The sequence below is a fragment of the Moschus berezovskii genome, chromosome 6 (genome assembly GCF_049115385.1).
Source record: "Moschus berezovskii isolate FMDL1 chromosome 6, NW_MosBer_1.0, whole genome shotgun sequence".
NCBI lineage: Eukaryota > Metazoa > Chordata > Mammalia > Artiodactyla > Moschidae > Moschus > Moschus berezovskii.
The window spans coordinates 114,102,818-114,127,154 of record NC_142465.1 but is presented as its reverse complement, the minus strand read 5'-3'; the positions used below and the strand labels follow the sequence as shown (position 1 = coordinate 114,127,154).

General features: G+C 47.1%; 2 protein-coding genes across 3 annotated transcripts; one reads left to right on the top strand and one right to left on the bottom strand.

Annotated features, from left to right (window-relative positions):
• The first annotated feature begins 3,849 nt into the window (after positions 1–3,849).
• JOSD1 (Josephin domain containing 1) lies at positions 3,850–14,984 on the top strand. 2 transcript variants are annotated; one of them, XM_055395456.2, is made up of 5 exons: positions 3,850–4,099; positions 4,504–5,309; positions 11,784–11,912; positions 12,044–12,238; positions 12,886–14,984. In XM_055395456.2, exons 2-5 carry the CDS (start codon positions 5,125–5,127, stop codon positions 12,983–12,985), a joined length of 609 nt encoding a protein of 202 aa, XP_055251431.1. In that variant the 5' UTR covers positions 3,850–4,099; positions 4,504–5,124; the 3' UTR covers positions 12,986–14,984. The 2 variants fall into 2 exon arrangements, with proteins under 2 accessions (XP_055251431.1, XP_055251430.1); XM_055395455.2 differs by having other exon boundaries at positions 3,850–4,181.
• Positions 14,985–16,408: 1,424 nt separating this feature from the next.
• Positions 16,409–18,442, bottom strand: TOMM22 (translocase of outer mitochondrial membrane 22). The gene is made up of 4 exons (XM_055395457.2): positions 18,284–18,442; positions 17,939–18,057; positions 17,369–17,486; positions 16,409–17,129 (listed from the first exon to the last, which is right to left on the bottom strand). The coding sequence occupies exons 1-4, from the start codon at positions 18,392–18,394 to the stop codon at positions 17,055–17,057; spliced, it is 423 nt and encodes a 140-aa protein (XP_055251432.1). The 5' UTR covers positions 18,395–18,442; the 3' UTR covers positions 16,409–17,054.
• Positions 18,443–24,337: the final 5,895 nt, after the last annotated feature.

Here is a 24,337-nt window from a genome sequence, read left to right as displayed (position 1 = left end):
ATCGCTACAGCTCGTTCAAGTACCTAATGAATAATTAATGAGGTCCAAAGCCCAACAACAAAAGTCTGGGACGTCACGCGCCTTGATCGTAGCTTGCAAGTGGGCAGCACAGTGTCCACGCTACCGGCCTGGAGCCTTCCCGCCAATGGGAGCAGAGTGGAGTACGACTGACACATCAGCCAACCAATAAGGAGAGAAATACACACCGGGTTTACCCTTACCGCCCATCACTCCCCTAGTTTTCAGAGGCGGTGCTCAGCTTCCAAATCCTGCAGCAAGATTGTCGGGGGCAGAGAGCCTTCCGATGATAGACAGGGGAAAGGCCCAATCCAGTTTTCGGATAAGTCCCGCGCCTCGGGCCACCGCCCACGGAGGTTGTAAACTGCGCAAGGCACCTCCCACCCAACTCAATGACTCCGGGCTGTCACTGAAGACGGATTTTCAACCTGCTGGCAATCTCCTGGCAATTTTAATAGTAGGATCGATGCCTGGAGTACTGTAGCAGCCAGAGCGCGGCAATTAATTAAACGCTGACCTTAGGGAGCATTCCCCATTCATTGCCTCTGCGGAAAAGGAAATTACACGACCAAAATGAGGCAACCGGCTCAAACAGAAGCCAAAAAAAGTACCTCACCACATTTGTAAACTGAAAGGCGAAACTCTAGTGTCTGCTAAGGTAGCTTCCTATGGGAGATTCTTCCAGTGTCATCAGCTGTGGAAAACCCCAACCCAAAACACTATCAACACCAGTTCTACTGTCTTGAATTCTTCTTCCAAAAGACTGAAGAGCTTGAAGTTAGGGATTAGTCAAACTCTAATAATGCTGGCCATGGACACTCGGCCCAGGCAGCAAGCAAGCAAAAGCAGCCATTTGAATTGAGAAGATAATATACCCAGGTTTAGGTTGTGACCAACCTAGATAGTATATTAAAGAGCAGAGACATTACTTTGCCAACAAAGGTCAGTCTAGTCAAGGCTATGGTTTTTCCCATGGTCATGTATGGATGTGAGAGTTGGACTGTGAAGAAAGCTGATCGCCGAAGAATTGATGCTTTTGAACTGTGGTGTTGGAGAAGACTCTTGAGAGTCCCTTGGACTGCAAGGAGATCCAACCAGTCCATTCTAAAGGAGATCAGTCCTGGGTGTTCATTGGAAGGACTGATGCTAAAGCTGAAACTCCAGTACTTTGGCCACCTCATGCGACGAGTTGACTCACTGGAAAAGACTCCGATGCTGGGAAAGGTTGGGGGCGGGAGGAGAAGGGGACGACAGAGAATGAGATGGCTGGATGGCATCACCGTCTCTGTGGACATAAGTTTGAGTGAACTCCAGGAGTTGGTGATGGACAGGGAGGCCTGGCGTGCTGTGATTCATGGGGTCGTAGAGAGTCGGACACGACTGAGTGACTGAACTGAACTGAGGGGTCTGAAAACACAAAGTTTAGTGAGCAAGAGGCGGAGTTCCAAAGAGTCTTCAGTTTCAAGGATCTACTTGAGGGTTAAGAGACAACTTCTTGTTCCTGTTTGCAACCAAATCTGTACAAATACAGCTGGGAATCTGGAACAAGAAGTCATCCAACTAAAAAGGTTTTGATAATAGTTCAGTTTTTTTCTTCTGGAGAAATTGCTCACCATTATCCTACATATATCTCTATTAGATGAAAATATTAAAATCCCAGTTTGTCGAAAGAGCCAATTATGGCATTATACTCTAGAATAATATTGATATTTATCACACCAACTGGCTCTTCCAGAAGGAGTTCAAGTTCAGAATGTGCTTACACCTCATGGTATACGTTTAAAAAAAAAAAAAAAAAGCCCTTCTTACTACAGGGCTTTACCCAGAAAAAATATGTACATTATCAGAGAAGGTACTTCTATTTTTTTTTTTTAAGAAATGTTGGATCTTTCTTTGTTGATTTATTTGTGGCTGTGCTGTGTCTTCATTGCTGCTCTCAGGCTTTCTCTAGTTGCGCTGCACGGGCTTCCCATTGCCTTGGCTTCTCTTGATGTGGAGCACCAGCTTCAGTAGTTGCAGCTCACGGACTTATCTGCCCTGTGGCACTGGGATCTACCCAGACCAGGGATCGAACTGGTGTCCCCTGCATTGCAAGCCAAATTCTTAACCACTGGACCACCAGAGAAGCCCCAAAAGGTACTTCTTTAAAAATCTGAAATCACATTTTAGAGAAGGAATTCCTTATCATGTTTACATCCTTTTTCTGAAGACAGGTTAGTGACCTCAAACAAATTAATCTGTCTGTGCTTCAGTTGTCAGCACAAGAAGTATGAACTTAACAGGATAGTTCACAGTAAATCAGCTAATATAAGTAAAGCACTTAGAACAATGCGTGCAAGCCTCAATAACGAATCTTTTGCAAATATAACTGTAATCCTTAGATGGCTTACAAATTATAAAAAATTCAAAAGTTGCGTCAATCAGTGTAGAGGACCCCCAACGACACAGGCAGGCTCACAACTTGCTGTTAATCTGTAGTCACTCGTGGGTGCATGCTCAGTCACATCTCTTTGCGACCCCATGAATTGTAGCCACCAGGCTCCTGTCCACGAAATTTTCCAGCCAAGAATACTGCAGTGGGTTGCCATTTCTTACTCCAGGGAATCTTCCCGGCCCAGAGCTCAAAACCCAGACCTCTTGCCTCTCTTGCACTGGAGTGCAAATTTGGAGTGCCTCCATCTGGGAATATATCACTTGTGTTAAGCCCAGCCAAGATTTAACACCTAACTAAATTGCAGTTTCAGCCTCTATCAGGAGTAGAATCTCTAACTAATCACTACTGAGCTAATCTGCCTGATAAGACCCTTGCCTTCCTATAAGGAAGGGGATGTGCCCTTCCAGCGATACAATCCACTTTCTTCTATTAAAAACCTTCCATTTTGCACAACTTCTAGGAGGACCTTTCTATTTACTAGCTGGGGTGCTGCCAGATACATCAGTTAATAACTCAATTAGATTTTCAAATTTACTCAGTTGAATGTTGTGTTTTAACAGTGAGTTCTGTTGAAGCAGAATTAAATGCCTGAATCGTTATTTTTGTTTTTCGAACTTTCTGAACAAAAATCCAAAAGGGGGAAAAAAAAAGCGGGGGGCGGAGATTCATACGAGACTGAGTTCATCTTCCTGACACACACACTGCTCTCAAGATCTAGAGAAAATTCAGAGGAAAACTCTATGGCCGCTACCATTGACCAGACGGGAACCTGAAGGCAAAAGGACGGTAGTCTGTGAGTGGCAAGCCGAAATTCGACACCAAGGAACTGAAACAGGGCTCTACACCACTTCAAACTCGGCTTGCGGCAAGGACTTAGCACGCAGGAGCTGCTGGAAATTGACGGCGGTCGGGCCCACTAACCAAGAAAATCTGCGCCCGACCGCGTCAGTAAAGTGCTATGAAATCACCTGGTAAACGGTGTGCTGCTGCTGCTAAGTCACTTCAGTCGTGTCCGACTCTGTGTGACCCCATAGACGGAAGCCCACCAGGCTCCCCCTTCCCTGAAATTCTCCAGGCAAGAACACTGGAGTGGGTTGCCATTTCCTTCTCCAATGTGTGAAAGTGAAAAGTGAAAGTATAAACATAAAACGGTCGGCGCAGGTAAGACTAGTCCGGGTTCGCGCAAGCAATCAGCCCCAAAAGCCCGGTAAGACAGAGCGGACGGGTGGGAAGAGCCGCTAAAGTGCAGCCGCGGGCCGGGTCGCCGCCCTGGAACGGAGCCGACGCCCAGGGGAGGGACGGGGAAACGAAGGGCGGAACAGGCACCGGGGCGGGACTCGCCGGGCCGCCTGGCCAGCCCAGCCCCGGAAGGAACAGAGCCGAGGAACCCGGCACTTAGCTCTTCCTACGGCGAGCTACCGCCGCCGCCTCGGCTACCGCGGCCGCCGAACTCCCAACCCCGCACCCCTAGGAGACCAGGCGCAGCCCACACCCAGTCAACGGAACCGCCGCCGCGGCCCCGAAGCCGGCGCCGCTGACGTCAGGCTGACGTCAGACGTGACGCCGCGGGGGGCGGGAGCGGGGAAACGGCGCAGGAGGGCGTTTCCGGAGCACGCGCCGGGCGGCGACCGCTGACGTCGGGCTCAGGTGCGTGCGCTTGCCTGCCTACCCGCCCGCCCGGAGCGCGGCTCAGGTGGCGGCCCGCAGCTCCAGGTGGCGGCCCGCAGCGGTGAGAGGGCGAGCGGCGGCAGGCTGTTCGGGCGGCGCGGGGACCGGGGTTAGGGGAGCGGCGGGAGGGCGGCTCGATTTTTGCACTCACGTGACGGGCGGGGAGGTTGGGGTGGGGGCTGCGAGCTGGGTGGGCCCAGGCCCCCGAGAGCGAGACGAACTGTCCGGCCCCACCCCTGACTGGCCTGCGCGTCGCCGCGAAGGACCTCCTTCCCTGGGGCTGGGGCTGGGGCGGGACCCGCCGCGCCGCTTCCCGGGACAGCCCGGTCCTCCGCGGTGGCCTGCACGACCGCCGGAGCTGACAGGAGTTATCTCCTCCGTAGGGCCGCGTCGAGAGGGTGAGAGTTCGCGCTTTCCGAAGGAGCTGCGTCCGCCTCGGCCCCTCGAGGTCCCGCCGCACCCGAGAGGATGGAGAGCCTCCCCCGAGGCCGCAGCAGGGCCCGCGAACCCACGCCGGCCAGCCCTCGTTAGCTGCTCGAGATTTGCGTTTTATCCGCCGCTTAGGCCTTGTCTCCCGAGCCAGTGGCTTTGTGGTTCCAAAGAAATGGAAGAAAAGGAGCGATGTGACCGATTCCATTCGGTCCTTCTGCCTTGAGGCCTGGCTGGCATTTGCAGAGAGAAAACAAGAAAATCGTTGGGGTTTTGTGGAGGCGGGGGAAGAAGGAAAACAAGGTCTTTGATTTTACATGGTTTTTTAAAACTTCTGCACTTTGACAGTGGCGGTGAAATACACTAATCCAAAAGTTATCTTTCTGTTGAGAAGAGGGGGATTATTTTCCCTTTTGAGTCCAACCTTTTCTTCTCCCCGTGACAAAGCATAAATCATGGACACCAGAAAGTAAGGTGGACCTCAGGAATTCTCAAAAGACTGAGAAGCTTACATTCCTCCTCAGGAGGGAAGGGTGGGGTGTTTTTAGCCCTCTCTGGAACCTAAAAGGAAAAACATGAGTTGCGTGCCATGGAAAGGAGACAAGGTCAAATCTGAATCATTGGAGCTGCCCCAGGCAGCACCCCCACAAATCTACCATGAGAAACAGCGGAGGGAGCTCTGTGCTCTGCACGCCCTCAATAACGTCTTCCAGGACAGCAATGCCTTCACCCGGGAAACGCTGCAAGAGATTTTCCAGAGGTAGGGAACTCCCCTTCTTGTTGGGGTCTTTATACATATAGTTTTTGCTCTATCTGAATTTCTGTGCATGGGGCAACTTCTGTGCTGCATAAACCTTCAAACTAACAGGTCTTATTAGCTCGGTGCTGTTAGCAGGTGTAAGGGACACAGGAATGGGAAAGAGAATAATCAGGACCATTTACTGAGCACTCCAGTGGGCTAGGCTCAGTGATAAAGAGCCTCAGTGGTGTCATCTCAAGTGATCCTCTCTACAGTCCATTGGAATGTGTAATTATTTCCATTCTGTGGATAAAGACGGGGCTCAGAGAAGTTCAGTAATTTGCCCAAGGTAACATAACAAGAAATGAAGTCAAGCTTAAATCCAGGTTTGTTGCTGTGCTGTTTATCACTGTGATATTAATGCCGTTCAAGTCCTTCCCTCGAGGAGTTTAAGAGTCTAGAAGGGAAACCAGATCCATACACACTCAGTCACCTGTCATCAGAGTTCAAATGTTGTGGGTTCCATAAGAAAGTTCCTGCACAATACTTGCTTCTCTGTGAATCCATGTGCTGGCCTTGGTGCTTTTTATATGGTGTTTTGTTTAGCTCTTTTAGTCGATTTACTGTCTCTATTTTACTGATAAAGAAAAGGAAAGGTCAGGTAATGTCCAAACAGCTTTGAAGTAACAAAGCTATAATTTGAAGCTGACTCTAGGTCCCCTCCCCTTTCTACTTCATTCCAAATGGCCTTTCTTATCTACTTTGCAAAGTGCTACCAGACAGGTTGATAGAAGTTCCAGCTTTTTTCTCTCAGCTTTGATGTTTTAAAATTTGTCTCTCAAAGAGTTTGAGTAATGGTGCGGCAGTGTCTGGATGAACACAGAGGCATGTCTGCAGTCCATAGCAACTTTGGCAGTGAGCCTGTCTCACTACTCCAGCTTCTAAAGAGTTATCCTGCTCAGTTCTCAGTGTGGAGAAAGCTCAGGAATTCTTCAAGCAGTGCATATTGGCAGTTACAGAAGATCCTTTTCTGACTCCGTTCAGAGGTGAAATTATGGCCCCAGGAGGGCCTGAATTACAGTTGAGAGCAACCTATCTGGGGTGATTTTTGAAGCATAGGTTTGGACCATTTACCTTAAAAGAACCATAGGCCCTCTTTTAAAAGAATGGTAATCTTGGTGTGCTGACAAAGTTATAATGAGGGTAATTATTTTCCAGGGTCAGTAATGACCATAGTAATGCCTTAGCAGGGCAAATGTGTCCTTTGCATCATAGCCATTACCTGGCAAGTAGAATGAGCTCTTTTCAGGAAATAGGGCCCTGGGAGATGAGATAATTTGTCTAAGATTGCTGGAGGCCAGTCCTTTAGACTGCTTCCTTTTGGCCAGCCATTAATACATCTTCTACTCCTGATTGAATATTTGCAAATTATGTCCTAATCGAAGACTAGGGAGAAGGAAAAGACCCTGAGTGCTTGAATGTGCTTAGTATTTTGAACTCCGACAATCTTACAACCTTATCAGGCGTGATCCTAGGAAATCAGAATTCATCTTAAGCAATTTACCCAGTTTCACTCAACTAGTAAAAGTCAATTACAAGATTCTGTGTGTCCATTCAGAAGTTTTTCACTTGGATAAATTTGGCCCGGGTCAACATGATGATAATCGCTAACACAGATGAGCGCTCACACTGGGCAGAGCACAGTTCTGAGTGCTTTCCTTGGAAAGCACTGACACCCATCAGTGACTGGGTGTCACTCCTGACACCCGTCTCAGAAGGTAGATCCTGTTACTTCTGACTTTTCCAGATGAGTGAACAGACCTAGTAATGGTAGGATTTGGACCCAAGCTTTGTGAATGGAGGACCTGCTCTCCTAACTACCCTGCTCCTTCCTGAATATTGGGAAGGGGTGTCAGAGCAATTATACTGTCAGTAGCCGCTCACTCTTCTAGGAAGTTGGGCCTGGGTCTGAAGATGTGGACTGTGATTATAAGTTGTTCATGGATAATAGCAGGACTCTTTCAGCTATGTTTTCCCCAATTGAAAGAATGCTAAATATTTGCTAAACTCACATAGAACCAAAAAAGTTCTGTTCCTGGCTTTTGAAGCTTTAGCAAGTTGTACTGCATTCTCCAGTTACCTGTCAGCGTGCTGTAAATGTCCTTGTAAATACGAGAATATTTGTACCCTACCTCTCCAGACATGGCATTCTGTACAGAGTATTTAATATGCAAAGATTCTCTGTGGATACACAGAAATAAAGACGTGTGAAAGGGATCAGAGGGAAAAAAACAAAGGGAGAAGAGGTGAGGGAGAGAGGATGGAATTTTTTAAGCAAACATTTACTAGCTGCCTACAGTGTGCCAGGCACCACTCGGCACCGTAAAGAAAGCAAGCTGAACAAGACTTAGCCACAGAGAAGTAATACAGCTCAGAACTGTACATTGACCCAGCTCGAGAATAGGTTTAAGTGAATTAGAACTTTGGAATTTAGAGCAGTTTAAAGGGAAAAAGATAATCTCTTTCGATCTTAACAGAAAAGAAGAGTAATGTTGACAGTAATGTCAACTAGATACTTTTAAATTCCCAGATCTAAAGTTCTGTGCTGTTTTGAAGATGTTGATAAATGGTAGAAATGGGAAAGTTTTTGATTAATGCCATTTGTTGAGAGGAAGTTCATCCTTGTAGTTGAATTCTAGCCAGGTAGAAGAAATACAAAAGCAGGGTGGAGTTTCAGTGCAGTTGTGGGTATGAGATGACTCATGGTAGACATGGAAGTGAATAGGGATTTGGAAAGGACTAAGCTAATGACAGCAACAGGGAAGAGACAGTCAGGTGTGACAGGCTCAGTCCAGGATTTGAAGATAGTGGTCACGATTGTAGTAATAGCAGAGAGGTTGTTGGTTTGGAAAGGATGAACAACTGAAATTGGAGAAAAGATCAAACTGTAAGGGGTTATAGATATTGGTGAACATCCTCTACCACAGAGAAGCCCTTCTGCCCCCCATTAAAAAGTCCCTGAGCACACATTTAAAGGAAGGAGCCACATTTAAAGGTATGGTGGTTGTAAACTGAGAAAACGTGTTGTTGAGTGTTAACCTCTAGAGATTTAAATTTTCTTATCCAAGGGCCAGGCAAACTCCTCCTCCTCATCGCCACCACCTACAGAATCCTTCGGTGTGCCTGGCCCTGTAATCTGTGCTTTATGTATTTAAAAATTTAAAAACACGTTAGGAGGTCCCGAGCCATATTTTCTAAGGTCACACCTCTTCAGAACTGATAAAAAGGAAAAAATCGAGAGAAAAGGAATCTTGATGAATTGTTTCCACATCTCCTTTTCATTGCAACCTGAAACATCACCTTAGACAGACACAGTGGTAACCACAAGAGAGGACCAGAGGCTTAACCGAGGACACAGACGTCAGTGGAAAACTGGGACCCATCTTCCCACTTGGGGATGACTTCACATCTCATGGCTCTTACGTCTGCCCTGGTGACAAAAATGAGAGGCTAGTGTGTAGTTCAGAATCTCTATGGAAATTATTAAGACAGTCTTTAACAGGAGTTTGCTGAGGAATCTCGAGAAAACATTCCACTGAGAGCAGAATTCCCATGGGATTCAGCGGGAGCAGGTATTGAGGTATCCAGGAGACTGTTGAGTGTAGCTTCAGGTTTAGAGGTGGGTTCCTAGCTCTGCTACTTACTAGCTGTATATATGACTACAAGCCACCCTGACCTCTGCACCTCAGCTTCCTTGTTTACACTGTGGGGTTAATCTCAAGATTGTTGGAAGGATTATGTGATAAATCTCTTAAAAGTAGCTAACACAGTGGGCACCTGATTATTGTTAAAGTAAAAACAAGCACTGGTTTAATGGGCACAATGGATAGATCCCACTTCTTCAAAAAATTTTTTTATCTTTTTTTATTTTGGCTGCACCCAGCCTGTGGCAGCTTTGTTTCCCAACCAGGGATTGAACCCATGCTCCTGCACAGGAAACACAGAGTCTGAACCACTGGACCACCAGGGAAGTCCCTGGAATCCACTTATTCAAATGATCTCTCCTCTAGGATTGAGATGGAAACCATTCTTGGCCTTTACTATATTGATTGGTTTGGCAAACACATGGTTATTCAGTTGCTAGTGCCCAGCTATGAGAGATACAGTCACCCCTTCACTTTGGGCATTTATTTATTAAGCCACTCCTCCATTGGCTATTTCATTGGACAAGTGTGAAATAACTGAATTCTTCAGTGGTCCTATAAGACAGGAATAGTTCCCATGTTTACAGGTAAGCTAACAGGCGTGGAGATTAAATCTCAAAATTGATACTGATGCTGCTTGGATGTGAACTCAAATATGTGTGGTCCTTAGATCGCTCTCTTTTTTCCCTACTACATTGGAGTCAAGAAAGATTTCATGGAAAAGGTTGGGTGTTAGGTGGAACTTGAAAAAACTTTAGGATTAGCTTGGAACAAGGACTAGGATAAAGAAGAGAGGCCACATGGTCATGGTACCCAAAGTACACTAAGCCCAGTTAAAGGGAAACAGCACATCAAGTGGGGCTGGGAGGGTTAGAGTTGGCTAGCAAGGCAGCTGGCTTCATTGGCAGTTCTTATGTAAGTAACTGAAATGACACTTTGGTGAATTGGCAGGAACATACAGGCTGGAGACTCAAGGTAAATATTAGTATTTTAGGGGCTTCAAGGAATCCTGCAGGAAACCTGTTTACTAATTCATTCAGCTACTGTACTAAGCACCTTCTGTGATCCTTTGGGAACACACCGAGGGGACAGCACAGCACTAAGGTTCGAGCCTGGTAGGGAGTTAGGTGGTAAAAAAGGTGGAAGACTTGGCAGTTTCTCTACTGGAACCTTCATGCATCTACTGGCTGGAGACATCACTGAAGGGATTGAGAAGCTATTGAAAAGTTGGTGAAAGAAAGCAATTCGATATATCTTGGTATAGGTTTTCATCCATGGGCTTTGTCATTTAATCTAAGTGCCCAAGAATGCACTGAGAGCCGTTATCCTATCAGGCTACATTTTAGACCCAAGCCAAGGGACTTGGCTGGCCTTTCCTCTTATTAGCCCACAGGCAAGTCAGAAAACATGTCCAGTAGTAACCTGGGCTGTAATTAAATTGGATGTAAGAGGAAACGACTGGGAGAGTTAAGGTTGGCCGGTCAGAAAAGGTCTCTAGGGCAGTAACACTTAAGACCCACATGATGAGAAGCAGACCGAGTGGAGATGTAGGGGAAGAGCTTTCCACACATCGGAGACAGTGAGCAAGTGCAGAGGCCCGAAAGAGAGAAAGAGCTTGTGTGTCTAGGTAGTAGACAGAAGGTCTTTGTGCTGGGAGGTAGTGATGAGGTTAGCAGAATCCTAAGGGTCTTAAAGACCTGCCAATGTCATTTAGATCGTATTTAAGTGCTTTGGGAGCCTTGGAGGGTCTAAGCAGTGCCAAGAGTATGTTGGAAAAATACCAGTATGGTTGCTGTGTGTAGAGTCTTAAGATCTCTTTAAGTTTTTAGAGTTGACTGCAAGATCTGATTCTCTTCTGGAGATGGCAGTTAGCAACCTCCTAGATAGCTGCTCTCCACCTGTATTCCTGAGGAACTCACTACGTTTCCCTTACTTGGGGGTGAGAGGTGTGCTGCCCCTGCCTTTCCACATGTCCTGGCCTGCGCAGCTTGTGAAAGCAAATTAATAGGATCGAAAATGCCTCCAGAACTAACCTTATCTGAAGATGGAGGAGTGGCTAAAGAGGCCTGACCCAAAGATGGCTTAAAGCTAGCAGGTGAACCAGACTGCAGTTGAGTTTTGTTTGTCTGGTGGCAAAAATATTTTTCAGTTGGTGTATTTTCTTTCAAATTCCACTATTTCACACACATGTATATTTGGAATACCTTTTGGTGGTTCATGCATTTCAGTTTAATACTGTTTTTAATTGCTTTCTCTGTGGCCCCAGTTCATACATTGATGTTACCTGTGTGTAGGCCTTTGAGTATTTAATAATTAATAATTACCAAGTATGCAGGTCTTAAATAGAAAGCATTTAAATTTGTAAAAAAACTAATGATAGATACTGTCCATGCAAATACTATTTTCTAATGTTAAAAAAAAAAGGCTATATCAAGGCAGGAAGATCAGCAAAGAAGATTTCAGAAAAGGGAAGTCTGGGGATTTTATAAATGAGCGATTTCTTTCTTTATATCCATTGAATTCACTATAGACGCACTTTCTAAATGGCAGGCAGATAGGCACCACCACTGCTGAATTACCATTTTGCATCAAAAGAAAGATAAATCCCTAGGCTCCTAGCAGGAGCCCAGACTACAAAATACTTTAGTAAAAACTGGTTACATTAACTTGAGTGGACGGCAACAGGCTTCCAGGGGCAGTGGTGTAAAGGGTCTTCTGTCCCTGCCAGTGTGGGGCCAGGAGGGCTTGGGCTGGCCAGCCAATCTCAGCTTCCCTCCCGTCACATTTGCAGGTTATCTCCAAACACCATGGTGACCCCCCACAAGAAGAGCATGCTGGGAAATGGGAACTATGATGTGAACGTCATTATGGCAGCACTTCAGACCAAAGGCTATGAAGCTGTTTGGTGGGACAAGCGCAGGTAATCGAACCAGGCTTGACTTGAAGGGATCTGACACTAAGCTGGAAAGGAAGCCAGTGGTGGGGTTACAGCTGGGGAATCCTGGGGAGTTGGCTGACACTGTGGAGCCTGACTCCATTTCTGTTCTGCAGGGATGTTGGCGCCATTGCTCTCACAAACGTTATGGGCTTCATCATGAACCTGCCCTCCAGCCTGTGCTGGGGTCCTCTGAAGCTGCCACTCAAAAGGCAGCACTGGATCTGTGTTCGAGAGGTGGGAGGTGCCTACTACAACCTCGACTCCAAACTGAAGATGCCCGAATGGATTGGAGGCAAGAGTGAGCTCAGGTACCTGTGTGGCTGGTGTAGTGGCAAGTTGAACTTACCTTTGGGTATTTGACAAGGCAAGTGAAATTCCTAGCTCTGTGGATCCTCTCCCTGTTGTTACTTAGAATCAAAGGGTCTTAGATTTAAAAGACCTGAATCTTCCATGGCCCCTGAGGATGTTAAGTCCCCTGGTAGAGAAGTGCCATTACCTTGGATGCTGGCTTTCTGGTTTGGTGGAACTGCCCTTGTAACACTCTCCAACTTAGACAAATGTGACAGTATCGCTGCCAGTTCGGAGAAGGGAAGACAGACCTTTGGGCCACAGAGGGCTAAACTTTCTTAGGACCAAAGAAGAAACCTTTTCTTTTCTTTTTTTACAATTAGCAGTCCTTTAGAGTACTTGGGGCTCTCTTCCTCACAGAACTGAGTACTGTTGGCAGTAATATATGAGGATGAGCAAAAATTCAGATTGCAAATTTAATTGGAAAGATTGAGAGGTAACCAAACGTGGACTGCTCCAAGAACAAGATGACTAGACTGTGTTCAGGACTGCCAAGGGTATAAATAACAAGGTTACTGCCTGGCAGTGAACATGTGGCCCCAAGACTGGCATTTGCAATTTTACTAGCATTTTATTTTCTCTTTCATCTATCCTTTTTTTCCTGTAGGAAATTTCTAAAACATCATTTGCGAGGAAAGAACTGTGAACTCCTGCTGGTGGTACCAGAAGAGGTAGAGGCCCGTCAGAGTTGGAGGGCTGACGTGTGATGCAGTCCCACCCAGCCTCCCCTCACCTCAGCCCTCTGAAATCCTCCGTGATGTGCTGTGGCCTCTACCGTGGTCTGCCCTTGCCACTTCCCCAAACATCTCATCGGGTTTTTTCCCCTCCAGTTTGACAGTGCAATAGGACAGACACGTGGACTATTATAAGAACCAACCAGCGTTACTCGCTCCTGGAAAAGGAAAGTAGGAGCTCTGTGTGCTTAGGGCGATCTGTGGAGACCTTGGTTTTATTTTAAAGAGGAGAAAGAAAGGTGGGTCTTAGCTTCCTTTCCCCATTTCTATGAGGACTTGACAGAGGCTCTGCTGGAGTTCACTTCTGCTCTGTCTGACTCACCTGGAGATGCTGCCTCCCCTTTCCCTTTCCTGGCAACCAGTGAGTCTGAACACACAGTCCAGACAAAGCCCATGGGGCTGGTTTGAAGGTCTCAGAGCAGAAAGGCCCCTCAGAAAACCATCTCCAGAACTGCAGCAGCTGCGCAGCATGCTGTCTCCAACCCTCAGTGCCACCCTGACCCCATTTTTAAGAGTGAAGTTTTATAATGAAAAGTTCTCTAATGTTCCATGCCGGGTGGTTGAATCCTGCAGTATTCTAACATGACAGAGTGAGCTATATACCTAAGAGGATGTGGCCAAAGCCAGCCTGGGGATAGGCACGGACAGCCTGCCTGCCTCACTCCAGCATCGTCCCTGCCACTACACTGCATGGTTTAGGAGGTTTGGGGACACAAGACAGGCCAAAGGGCAGTTTTCCAGCTGACCCACCCCAGCAAAATCGGAAAAAAATAAGACTGCCTTCACCATCAAATTCTACTAGTTTGAGACAGCGTTGGGCAAGGGAAGTATTATGAAGCTAAGCCCTCAGAGATTTGGAGCCGCTCAAGTTAGTAGAAGTCCTAGGCTTGGAGTCACTGTGGTGACCAAACAGAGCCTTCACGTTGGGCAGATACGTGCATTCTGCTTAGGACCTGGGTTTGTCATCTCTCTGGAGTTTCCATAACAGATCAACTGAGAATTGACCCACCCCCTACCTCTTTAAATAGCTGTAGGACACTTTTCTCCTGGTAACTTTGGAAAACAAGAGAAATAAGTGTTAGGCTACACCGCCTGTCACCAAAGGGGCCGTGGTTGTCTCAAGGCAGGGGGCAGGCAGGGGTGGCCTGTCCAGCCGTTCACAGATCAGTGGTCTTGGCAGGTCTGAGAGCTGCCCCACTGGCCAGACTCCTCCAGCAGCAGAGCCAGCGTGGGGCTTGCATGTCCAGCCTGAGCAGGCTGAACATGATGGGGCTGAGGCCTTCTCCCCACTGAGACTGGAGTGCATGTTTACACCAGCACTTTTTCTGCACACGCATCTTCAATCCCAGAAGGCCATTTTTTTAATGCTGAGTAACAGGCCACCAAGCAGCTACTGCGTTTCACCCTCTCAGCAAGTGGCCGCAGTCTTCTGCACCATTTTCTACACCAGACCTGCTTGGCACCACAGGGAGCTCGTCACCCCTGCACAGTGACATTCCAACCACCACCAGCCAGAAGTTCAGCCAGCCTTGCTGACTGTCACAGCAGGACCTTGGGTCCATTGGCACTGTCAGTGTTGTAAGCCATTTCCTGGAAGGAGGAGGAGAGAACTCCTCGCCACCAGTCTGCTTGGGCCTGTGCAGACAGCACTTCAAAGGAGTCCTCACGCACTTGGAGTTCATAAGCCAATGGGATATGCAAAGACACTTAACCATTTCAGGGCTGGTTCCTCTGTTCATATCCAATTCTGGTGCTTAGGAACAGGGACCTATGCTGACGCCCAACGGCAGAAAGCCCCACTTCCTTTAGGGAAGTGGGCAGGCCTGACCCTGATGCCCAGTAAGGGGCAACCCTAGGCTTTTTGTTTTTTCTTGCTTTTATTCCTTTTTGTTGGCCTTGTGCTGGGTTTGTTTACAAAAGATGTATTTTGTTTAACCAAATATTAAAAATGGAAAACTCCGTACATAAATTTCATATGTCTGAATTCTGTAACCATGTACATTTTAAAAAGTGAACTTTAGTTTTAAAAGGCATTCACGACTGCTTTAAGTAATCTTTTAGAGACATACTGTGCTTTGGTCCAGCCTCTCACTTCAAAAATCCAGACAAAAGATTCACAAAGTACGACTTGATTCAAAAGAAGTCTAAGACATTTCTCAATTTACAAAAACTAGGCTCCACAATATGAAGAACCCTAACCTTCATCTAAGGACAAGTTTTCTTTACTGACAAGTGATACATTTTTCCCTGATTAACAAGTAGATCATGTATTTCAAGAGGGCCTGGGAGGCCCCAGCATCAAGTACATTGCAGGATTCTGAGTGGGGCTGTCTAGATTGGGATTCAGATCAGGCATTTTCTATTCAGCCTGGAGCAGATCATTTAACCTTTCTGGGACTGTTTTCTTCTGTAAAATGAGAATACTACCACCTCCTAAATTGTATAATATGGTTCCAGCAACCCACATGAAAGGCTTAGTATTGTTACTAGCACAATGCCAATAAAAATGTATATCAAGAGGAAAAACTAGAGTTCAAAGATAGGGCTACAGCTGGATTCACTATCAAGAGCTCATCAGCAGTTAGTTGCTCCTCAAACAGCACAGGTTTGAACTATGAGGGTCCACTCTATACATGAGATTTTTTGTGAATACTACAGTACCACAACCTGTAGCTGAACTGCAGACACACAGGGCCACTGAAAAAAGGAATGCACAGACTTGACTGCGTGGAGGGCTAGTCCCCCCACCCCTTTATTTTTCAAGGGTCAATTGTATTTTTTAAAAAAGAACAAACCCAAGATGTCATACTTGCTACCTTCCTATCCCCAGACTAGAAATCAATACTGTTGTTCTTTACAAGTCCTTTATAATTTTTTCTATTTTTGGACTTGCTGCATGGCCATGTGGAATCTTAGTTTCCTGACCAGGGATCAAACCTGTACCCCCTGCAGTGGAAGTGCAGTCCTAACTACTGAACCACTAGAGAATTCCCCAGGTGGCTCAGTGGTAAAGAATCTGCCTGTCAATGCAGTTACGATCCCTGGGTCAGGAAGATCCTGGCAACCCACTCCAGTATTCTTGCCTGGGAAATCCCATGGATAGAGGAGCCTGGCGGGCTATAGTCATGGGGTCGCAAAGTCAGACACGACTTAGTGACTGAAACAACATTGTAGACTGCAAGTACATGAACCCAGTCCTCTGTTGGCAGACCTGCAAGTGATTGCTGGAACTCAAGTTCTTGGACAAAGAATTTTTTACCTTTTTGGCCTTAAGGGGTCAATCAGTAGTAAATGGTGCTGCTGGCTTAGGTGAGAGAAAACATGAGGGACAGCCGCCTTTGTCCTGCTAAAATGGTCCAAGTAATTTCCAGGTATGTATCAAGCACTTGGAAGACATTTTTTTGTTGGAATCATTTTTAATATTTAAATACAAAATGTGAGCACTGACTTTTTTTCCTTTTTAGACACATATACACACAAGTCTAACAGCCGAAATATTGGAGGAAATGAGCTCCTGCTCCGTCCTCCAATGCCCATCTTGTGGCTGAAGCTGCCAGCCCTCCCTCCATCCTTTCCGACATACACAAATTCACAGTGGCTGCTTTGCAGCAGAGCTGTAATTAATGCATTTTGTATTTTATCTTGTGTGCACATCCCTCCCCAACTTCTCCAATCTATTGTTAACGGTCAGGAGCACATCCTTCTCCACGGCATCAGTTCCCACCCCAGCAACAGAACAGTGAGATCTTCCACCAGGAGTAATTTAGTGAAGGGGGTGGGTGGCCAGAGCTGGAGTAACGGTCTGCGTTGTTGATACTCTGGTATCAGCATGAATAGAGAAGAAATAAGTCAGGACAGTGGAGGGCACAGCTGCAAGTGAGGAGTCTCCATGAGCCAATGTGGGGAGAATTCCCGCCACCAGGTTTATAGAGCAATTTGCCAAAGTTTAAAAAAAAAAAAAAATCCAATAATCAGCAGTTCAAACACTATTGAATTTTCAAACTTCTTCCCACCAAGACAGGTCAAATATAGCAGTAGCAATCTAGATTTTTCCGGGAAGTGAAGGTAGAGCCCCGGGCATTCCTCCTGACAGCCCTGTATTAGGCCCTAGAAGTATCTGGAAAAGAAAAGGAGGGGTGTAAGGCATTGTACAGACCCAAGGGTCTCATTTTCATCACACCTGTCTGGGCAGACAAAGTCTATGAAAACAATGTTGCAAAAACAATGCTCAGGTACCTAAAGGGCTTGGGCCGGATCCCAATCCTGCATGACACATTAAGTGCCCTACCTAGGCACTTGAGGAATAAACAAACTTGTGTCACCACTACTGGCAAAAAGCCCAGGGTCTGGGCTCACCTGCCGTTGTTGCAGCTGCTGCTGTTGCTCCATCTGCAACTTCTCAGTTTCAAAGACGACCGGAAGAACCAGGATCATGAAGGAAGTAGTTCCAATCCACAAGGCTGCCCTGGAAAACCTGCACAGGGAGCATGAGCATGACGGCGAGACAAAGACAGACAGCTTCCCCAAGAAGGAACTAGTAACCAAACCTCTCACCCTGCACACACCGATGTTTTTGATAAACGTGTTCTACCCAACCCCTACACCGTACTCCTGCCAGAAACAGGAGGAGCAGTTCTGGGGGCTGTACATTCAATAAGAAGAGTCTGAACTGAGTTCTCACAATGCTGCTTTTATTACACATTATCTCACATAATCTGATCCTCACAATGACCCCCTACCCGATAAGAATCCTCACTTTACAGAAGAGAAAATCAAGACCAAGAAAGGTTAAGGTGGCACCAATCCAAGGTCACTCAGTGATCTAGGTGGCCTCTAACCCTGGTATGCTGCTTCCAAAGCCCGTGTTCATTCAAGGCACCTCGGTCACGCCAGGCACATTCCAACGTCTTGGCCCTTGTCCCTTACCTGTACATTTTTTGAGCCACGAAGAGAGAGAGATCAAAAGTGGCTCCAGCCGCGGACCGGACCCTCTCCGGGAACATCTCCGTCAGACCCCACAGTCTCTCGGATAGGGTTTCATCTAGCTGTGGTGGAGGAGGCGTGGATATGGGCAGAAGCTGCAGCAACCACCCCCGACGCCGGGACACTCCGGTCCCAGCAGGGCCTCACCCCGCCTCCCGGAGACGCCTCCGCTGGGACCTCTCCAGGCTCCGCGACGCGCCTTCGTCCAGATTCCGCAGCACGCGGATCCCACACCCCCACTCCCTGCCCACACCTCCGAGGCCCTCTCTGTCCTGCGGCGCTCAGTACCTCCTCGTCGTCTTCCTCCTCCAGCTCCTCCTCAGGCTTCTCGGCATCGCCTTTCGGAAGCAATTCGTCGGGGGATAGGGGCGCTCCAGGTCCGGCGGCGGCGGCAGCCATGGCTGTGGGGGGACACCGGAAGCGGAAAAGAAGAGGCGAGTGCAGCGACCACGGCGGATAGAACAGCTCTTCCGGGAGCCGGAGCTTGGCGGACTGGGGAAGAGCGGCGCCCTCTGGCGGATTGACTTCAGTTCAGTTCAGTCAGTTCAGTTCAGTCGCTCAGTCTTTGCGACCCCATGAACACCGGCCTTCAAAAGGCGGACGGGAACGTGACACAACTGGAAAACTTGTTAAGGCAGAGAGTCGGGTGTGCCCGCGGTAATTCTGTTCAGTGGACTTAGGGTGAGCCCGGAAATCTGCATTTTATTAATAACAAGCCTCCCAGATATCACACTTGCTGCTGCTGCTAAGTCACTTCAGTCGTGTCCAACTCTGTGTGACCCCATAGACGGAAGCCCACCTGGCTCCCCCGTCCCTGGGATTCTCCAGGCAAGAACACTGGAGTGGGTTGCCATTTCCTTCTCCAATGTGTGAAAGTGAAAGTGAAGTCGCTCAGTCGTGTCCGACCCTTAGCGACCCCACGGACTGCAGCCTACCAGGCTCCTCCATCCATGGGATTTTCTAGGCAAGAGTACTGGAGTGGCTTGCCATTGCCTTCTCCGATATCACACTTAGGCCAACACTAATCCAGTTTCATTCCTATATTTGGTAGGAGTAAATTAGAGAGCTGGAGATTTATTGGTCTGGGAAAACGTGAGGTTAACAATCTCAGTGTATTAACATGAAGGCGAGTTAACACTCAAGAGCATCAGACATCGTTTGTGTGTGCGAAGGTGGGTGTTTGGGAGTGCTCATTTAATCCTCACATCAACCCACTGAGGTGCTATTACCCCCATTTTAGAAATGAGATCGAGGCACAGCACAGGGTTGCTGCAAATATTCCTGAAGGATGGATTTCTAGAAGTGGGTTTCCTGGACAAAAAGTTCTTCAGCCACTCAGTTGTGTCTGACTCTTTGCGACCCCATGGACTGCAGCACTCCAGGCGTCACTGTCCATCACCAACTCCTGAAGCTTGCTCAAACTCATGTCCATCGAGTCGGTGATGCTCTCATCTCAGCCTCTGTCATCTCCTTACCATCTCATCATCTGTCGTCCCTTTCTCCTCCCGCCTTGAATCTTTCCCAGCATCAGGGTCTTTTCCAGTGACTCAGTTTTTCACATCAGGTGGCCCAAGTATTGGAGCTTTAGCTTCAGTCCTTCCAATGAATATCCAGGGTTGATTTCTTTTAGGATGGACTGGTTGGATCTCCTTGCTGTCCAAGGGACTCTCAAGAGTCTTCTCCAGCACCACAGTTCAAAAGCATCAATTCTTCAGCGCTCAGCCTTTTTTATCATCTAGCTCTCACATCCGTACATGACTACTGGAAAAAACAAAAAACTAAGATCATGGTACCTGGCCAAAAAGTGTAAACATTTAAAATTTTGCTAGGTATCAGGTAACTGCCCTCAGAATTACAGTATCATATACTTTCACAATAGAGTCGGACACAACTGAGCGACTTCACTTTCCCTTTTCACTTTCATGCACTGGAGAAGGAAATGGCAACCCACTTCAGTGTTCTTGCCTGGAGAATCCCAGGGACAGCAGAGCCTGGTGGGCTGCCATCTATGGGGTCGCACAGAGACGGACACGACTGAAGCGACTTAGCAGCAGCAGCAGCAGCATACTTTCACAATAGTAAATGGAAGTATCCTTTTCTCCACATTCTCCAAATTTTAATTTTTTGTCTATACAATGGATGAAAATGCTTCTTTTTATAACGTGCCCAACAAGTTATTAACATAAGGGTAATTTAATATACCTCTTTAGCCAACTGACCGTGGAACCATAGACTCTCAGGACTGGACAGTCCCAATCCTTATCTGATACTTGACTTTGTCTTGCTCTTTCATATTAGGGGGTGGAGGGATGGGGACTCAAGAGGTACACCTAACCTTTGAGTTATGCAGGAATTAAGGTCCCCACCAGGAGGAGGATTGTAACCTCAGGCGGAACAAAAGATTCCTGGAGAACCGCCCTGCTAGCTCACCACCAACCAATCAGGAGAAAGTCTGCACATGACGGACACTAAGGAAGACTCTGACCGTCCCCACCCGCCCATGACTCTCCCTTTAAAAACTCTTTTGGTCAGCAGAATTTCAGAGTTGGCTTTGGACATGAGCCTGCTTCACCCCAAGTTGCTGGCCTCTTGAATAAAGCCACCTTTCCTTTCCAACCAAGACTTGTGTCTGAGTATTGGCTTTTAAGCAATGCGCAGCTAAACCCGGTGTTTCCCCGGTGGCTCAGTGGTAAAGAATCCACCTGTAATGCAGAAGACTGAGGTTCGATTCCTGGGTCAGGAAGATCCCCTGGAGGAGGGCATAGCAACCCACTCCAGTATTCTTGCCTGGAGAATCCCATGGACAGAGCAGACTGGCGGGATATAGTCCACAGGGTCGCACAGAGTTGGACACATCTGAAGCGACTTAGCAATGGCATCTGATTTCTTTTACAGGTTCTTTAAAAAAAAATGCTAGAAGACCAATACTCTTGAAGGGTTGAGAAGGCCATCTTGTGTGGAAGCTACAGATATCATTGACTCTGATGAAATAAAATTCCTCCTGTAGAAAGACAGAACAAATTTAAACAGAAAATCCTCCTCTGCCTCTGGGGCCTCCTCCCGCCCCTTTAGCACGCACCGTGACTGTTTCAGCCAGGCCTCCTTGTTGCTGCTGTTGCTCAGTCGCTAAGTCGTGTCTGACTGTGCGCGCCCGACCCCATGGTCTGCAGCACACTAGGTTCTCTGTCCTCCACTCTCCTAGAGCCTGCTCAGACTCATGTCCATTGAGTTGGTGATGCCATCCAACCTTCTCATTCTCTGCTGTTCCCTTCTTCTCCTGCCCTCAATCTTTCCCAGCAACAGGGTCTTTTCCAAAGAGTTGGCTCACTGAGTCAGGTGGCCAAATATTGGAGCTTCAGCTTCAGCATCAGTCCTTGCAATGAATATTCAGGGTTGATTTCCTTTAGGACTGACTGGTTTGGGAGACCTCCTTGGGAGATAGATAGACTGCCTGGGGACCTCCTTCTTAATCTCATCAAGGGTCACAACTCTTGATGGCCTTCCTTTTTAAAGGAGATAGGTTTCCTTTTTTGAAAAGTTTTTGTTTTATTCTTGGCCTTGAGCCACGTGGGATCTTAGTTCCCAGACCAGGGATTGAACCTGTGCCCTCTGGAGTGGAAGAGCAAAGACTTAACCACTGGACCCCCAAGGAAGTCTAGATAATCTTCATTCTTATTAATCTTGTAAAATGCCATGACGACCCATGGATCTGGATTGTGTAAACTGTCCATAATATGGGCCTTACAGGACTTCCCTAGTGGTCCAGTGGATACAATTCTGTGCTCCCAATACAGGAAGCCAAGGTTTGATCCCTGGTCAGAGAACTAAGATCTCACATACCACAACTATTGAGTCAGAGTACCACAATGAAGACCCAATGCAGCCAAAATAAATAAAAATAAAATCTAAAAACAAAAAAACAAAACCCCACAAAACCCGGTAGTAGGGGACTAAGTGGTTAAGATTGTGCTTCCATTGCTGGGGGGTGGGGCACAGGTTCAATCCCTGATGGTGGTGATGGTTGTACAATATGATGAATGTATTAATATGACTTTAAAATAGTTAAGATGGTAATTTTTATGTTATGTGTTTTGCCACATAAAACCTTTTTAATGAAAAGTCAAAATATCAGAATAACAACAAAAAAATCAGAACTATCCTCCAAAAATCCCCTAAAAGTGTCAGGGGTAGGGAAGGGCATCTTCTTCCCCCGACCCAAGAGTGAATTCGAGGAGGAGCTGCTGGAGAGGAAGGAGGGAAGTGTCATGATTATCTCAAGGAGAAATGGCTCCATGGCAGCAAAGGAGACGCATGAGAAGGCTGACGGCGGCCCAGAGCCTCTGCTGAGGACCAGTTGCGGGTCCCATCAGGTGACGGCGATGTCCCATGCTGGGACAAGGGTGACTCTGCCATCTGGCTGGAGCGGAGGGGTTCTGGAACCCCGCCCTGGCTCCTCTCATCCCCTATCCCTCACCTCCACAGTTCCCACCTTTCCCGTTTCTCTCGCGTCAGAACATGAAGCTGGCAGTGTGGCAGTTCCTAATTTGGTTTGGTTCAGTGTGGGACACAGATCCCTTGGAGAATTTTACAAAAGTTCTAAGTACCCTCTCCCAAGAAACCATACACATCAGCCCGTATCTGTACAATTCTGCATATGAATCCCCTTATTAGGCCTCAAGCTGTAAATTTTTTTTTTTGTTAGCATTTCTTGATTTTTGGCTGTGCTGGGTCTTCATTGCTGCTTGGGGGCTTTCTCTAGTTGCAGTGAGAGTGGGCTACTCTCTGTTGAGGTGCGCGGGCTTCCCGTTGTGGTAGCTTCTCTTGTGTGGAGCACAGGCTCTAGAGGGCTGGCTTAGTTGCCATGAGGCTCGTGGGATCCTTCCAGAGCAGGGATCAAACTTGTGTCCCCTGCATTGGCAGGTGGATTCTTAACCACTGGACCACCAGGGAAACCCCTTCTCTGGTTTTTTGCTCTCCTCCCTCACACCCACAGAACTTTCTATCTCAGCTCTTCAGCAACAGTTCTTTCCTAATGACACTCAGCTCAGAAATTTACAAGAGGATTGCAGTGATTACAAATGATCACAAACATTAATTAGACAGCACTGTTTACCTGGGTGCCCCCAGAGCAGTAAATTTGGTCAATAAAGCTCGGATGAGGATGCATTTTAGCCAGCATGTGATAGCTGTTTCTGACAAAAAGCTAAGATCTGGAAGGTATATAGCTTTTTTTTGGCCACACTGCATGGCTTGAAGATCTTAGTTCCTTGACCAGGGATTGAACCCAGGCCCTCAGCAGTGAATAGAGTCTTAACGATGGAACTACCAAGGAACTCCCAAACCACATAGCGTTTCAGTTTGTGTGTGTGGGGGTGGGGGGAACCAAAAAGGTTTATGGTAGAGATATGGCTAATTGTTTTTCCCATTTCTTACAGATTTTCATTATCCTTGACTTATACTTTGTGCCCAAAGATAATAAACAGTACAGTCCAAATCTCATCTACAACAGTATTAAGGTGGTATCATGTGAACAATGAATACTGCTTAACCAAAGTGTGACATTACAATACTGGGAAAATGGAGATGGAAAAAGGTAGGGGCTGAGAGCTAAATCCTCATCTTCTTGACTTATCCTTAGACTCAGCTCACACAGCACATCCATCAGCAAACACTGGTGGGCTCCACCTTCAATTCCAGCCTAGAATCTGGCCACTTCTCCTCAACCGCCACCTCTCTGGTCCCAGCCTTGCCCTCTTCCATCTGTTCTCACACACAGCGAAGCCAGAGGAATTTTTTTTTTACATAAAAGTCGATCGGCGTTCCTCTGGTGAAACTCACCAATGCAAGTTTGCTTCCCTCCGCGCCCTAAATACAAGCGCTTCCTCACTGCAGAGCTGTCCCACACGGCTGAATCCCCCTCAGGTGCCAGTGGTGGTGCGGAGGGACCAGGACCCCTATCACTGGGACCATGAAACACGCCCCTGCTGATTCCAAAGCTTTCGGTCCTGGATCCTTCCCTCCGAGCTGGGTCATCTTGCTGGGCTTGTTTCTTCATCTCAAAGCAGGGGATGATGATTACAAACTTGAAAATTTTTCATGAGAATTAGAAACATAGCCCTTCTTTGGTTTATGTCCCAATAAACCTATCTCATCCTTCTCATGCTCTGCCACCTCCTTCTCCTGCTTTCAGTCTTTCCCGGCCTCAGGGTCTTTTCCATTCAGTCGGCTCTTCGCATTAGGTAGCCAAAGTATTGGAGCTTCAGCTTCAGTTCTTCCAATGAATATCTATTTTGCTAGCATTTTGCTAACCTGGAAAACTATCATAAGTCAAAATACAGTTTA

Excerpts from the sequence above, each read along its gene's own strand:
- JOSD1 (XM_055395456.2), top strand. The coding sequence starts at position 5,125 with ATGAGTTGCGTGCCATGGAAAGGAGACAAGGTCAAATCTGAATCATTG. Across the intron at positions 5,310-11,783 it reads CTGCAAGAGATTTTCCAGAG|GTTATCTCCAAACACCATGG; the intron begins GTAGGGAACTCC and ends TCACATTTGCAG. Across the intron at positions 11,913-12,043 it reads GTTTGGTGGGACAAGCGCAG|GGATGTTGGCGCCATTGCTC; the intron begins GTAATCGAACCA and ends TCTGTTCTGCAG.
- TOMM22 (XM_055395457.2), bottom strand. The coding sequence starts at position 18,394 with ATGGCTGCCGCCGCCGCCGGACCTGGAGCGCCCCTATCCCCCGACGAA. Across the intron at positions 18,058-18,283 it reads AGGAGGAAGACGACGAGGAG|CTAGATGAAACCCTATCCGA; the intron begins GTACTGAGCGCC and ends CCTCCACCACAG. Across the intron at positions 17,130-17,368 it reads AGCAGCTGCAACAACGGCAG|ATACTTCTAGGGCCTAATAC; the intron begins GTGAGCCCAGAC and ends TTTCTTTTCCAG.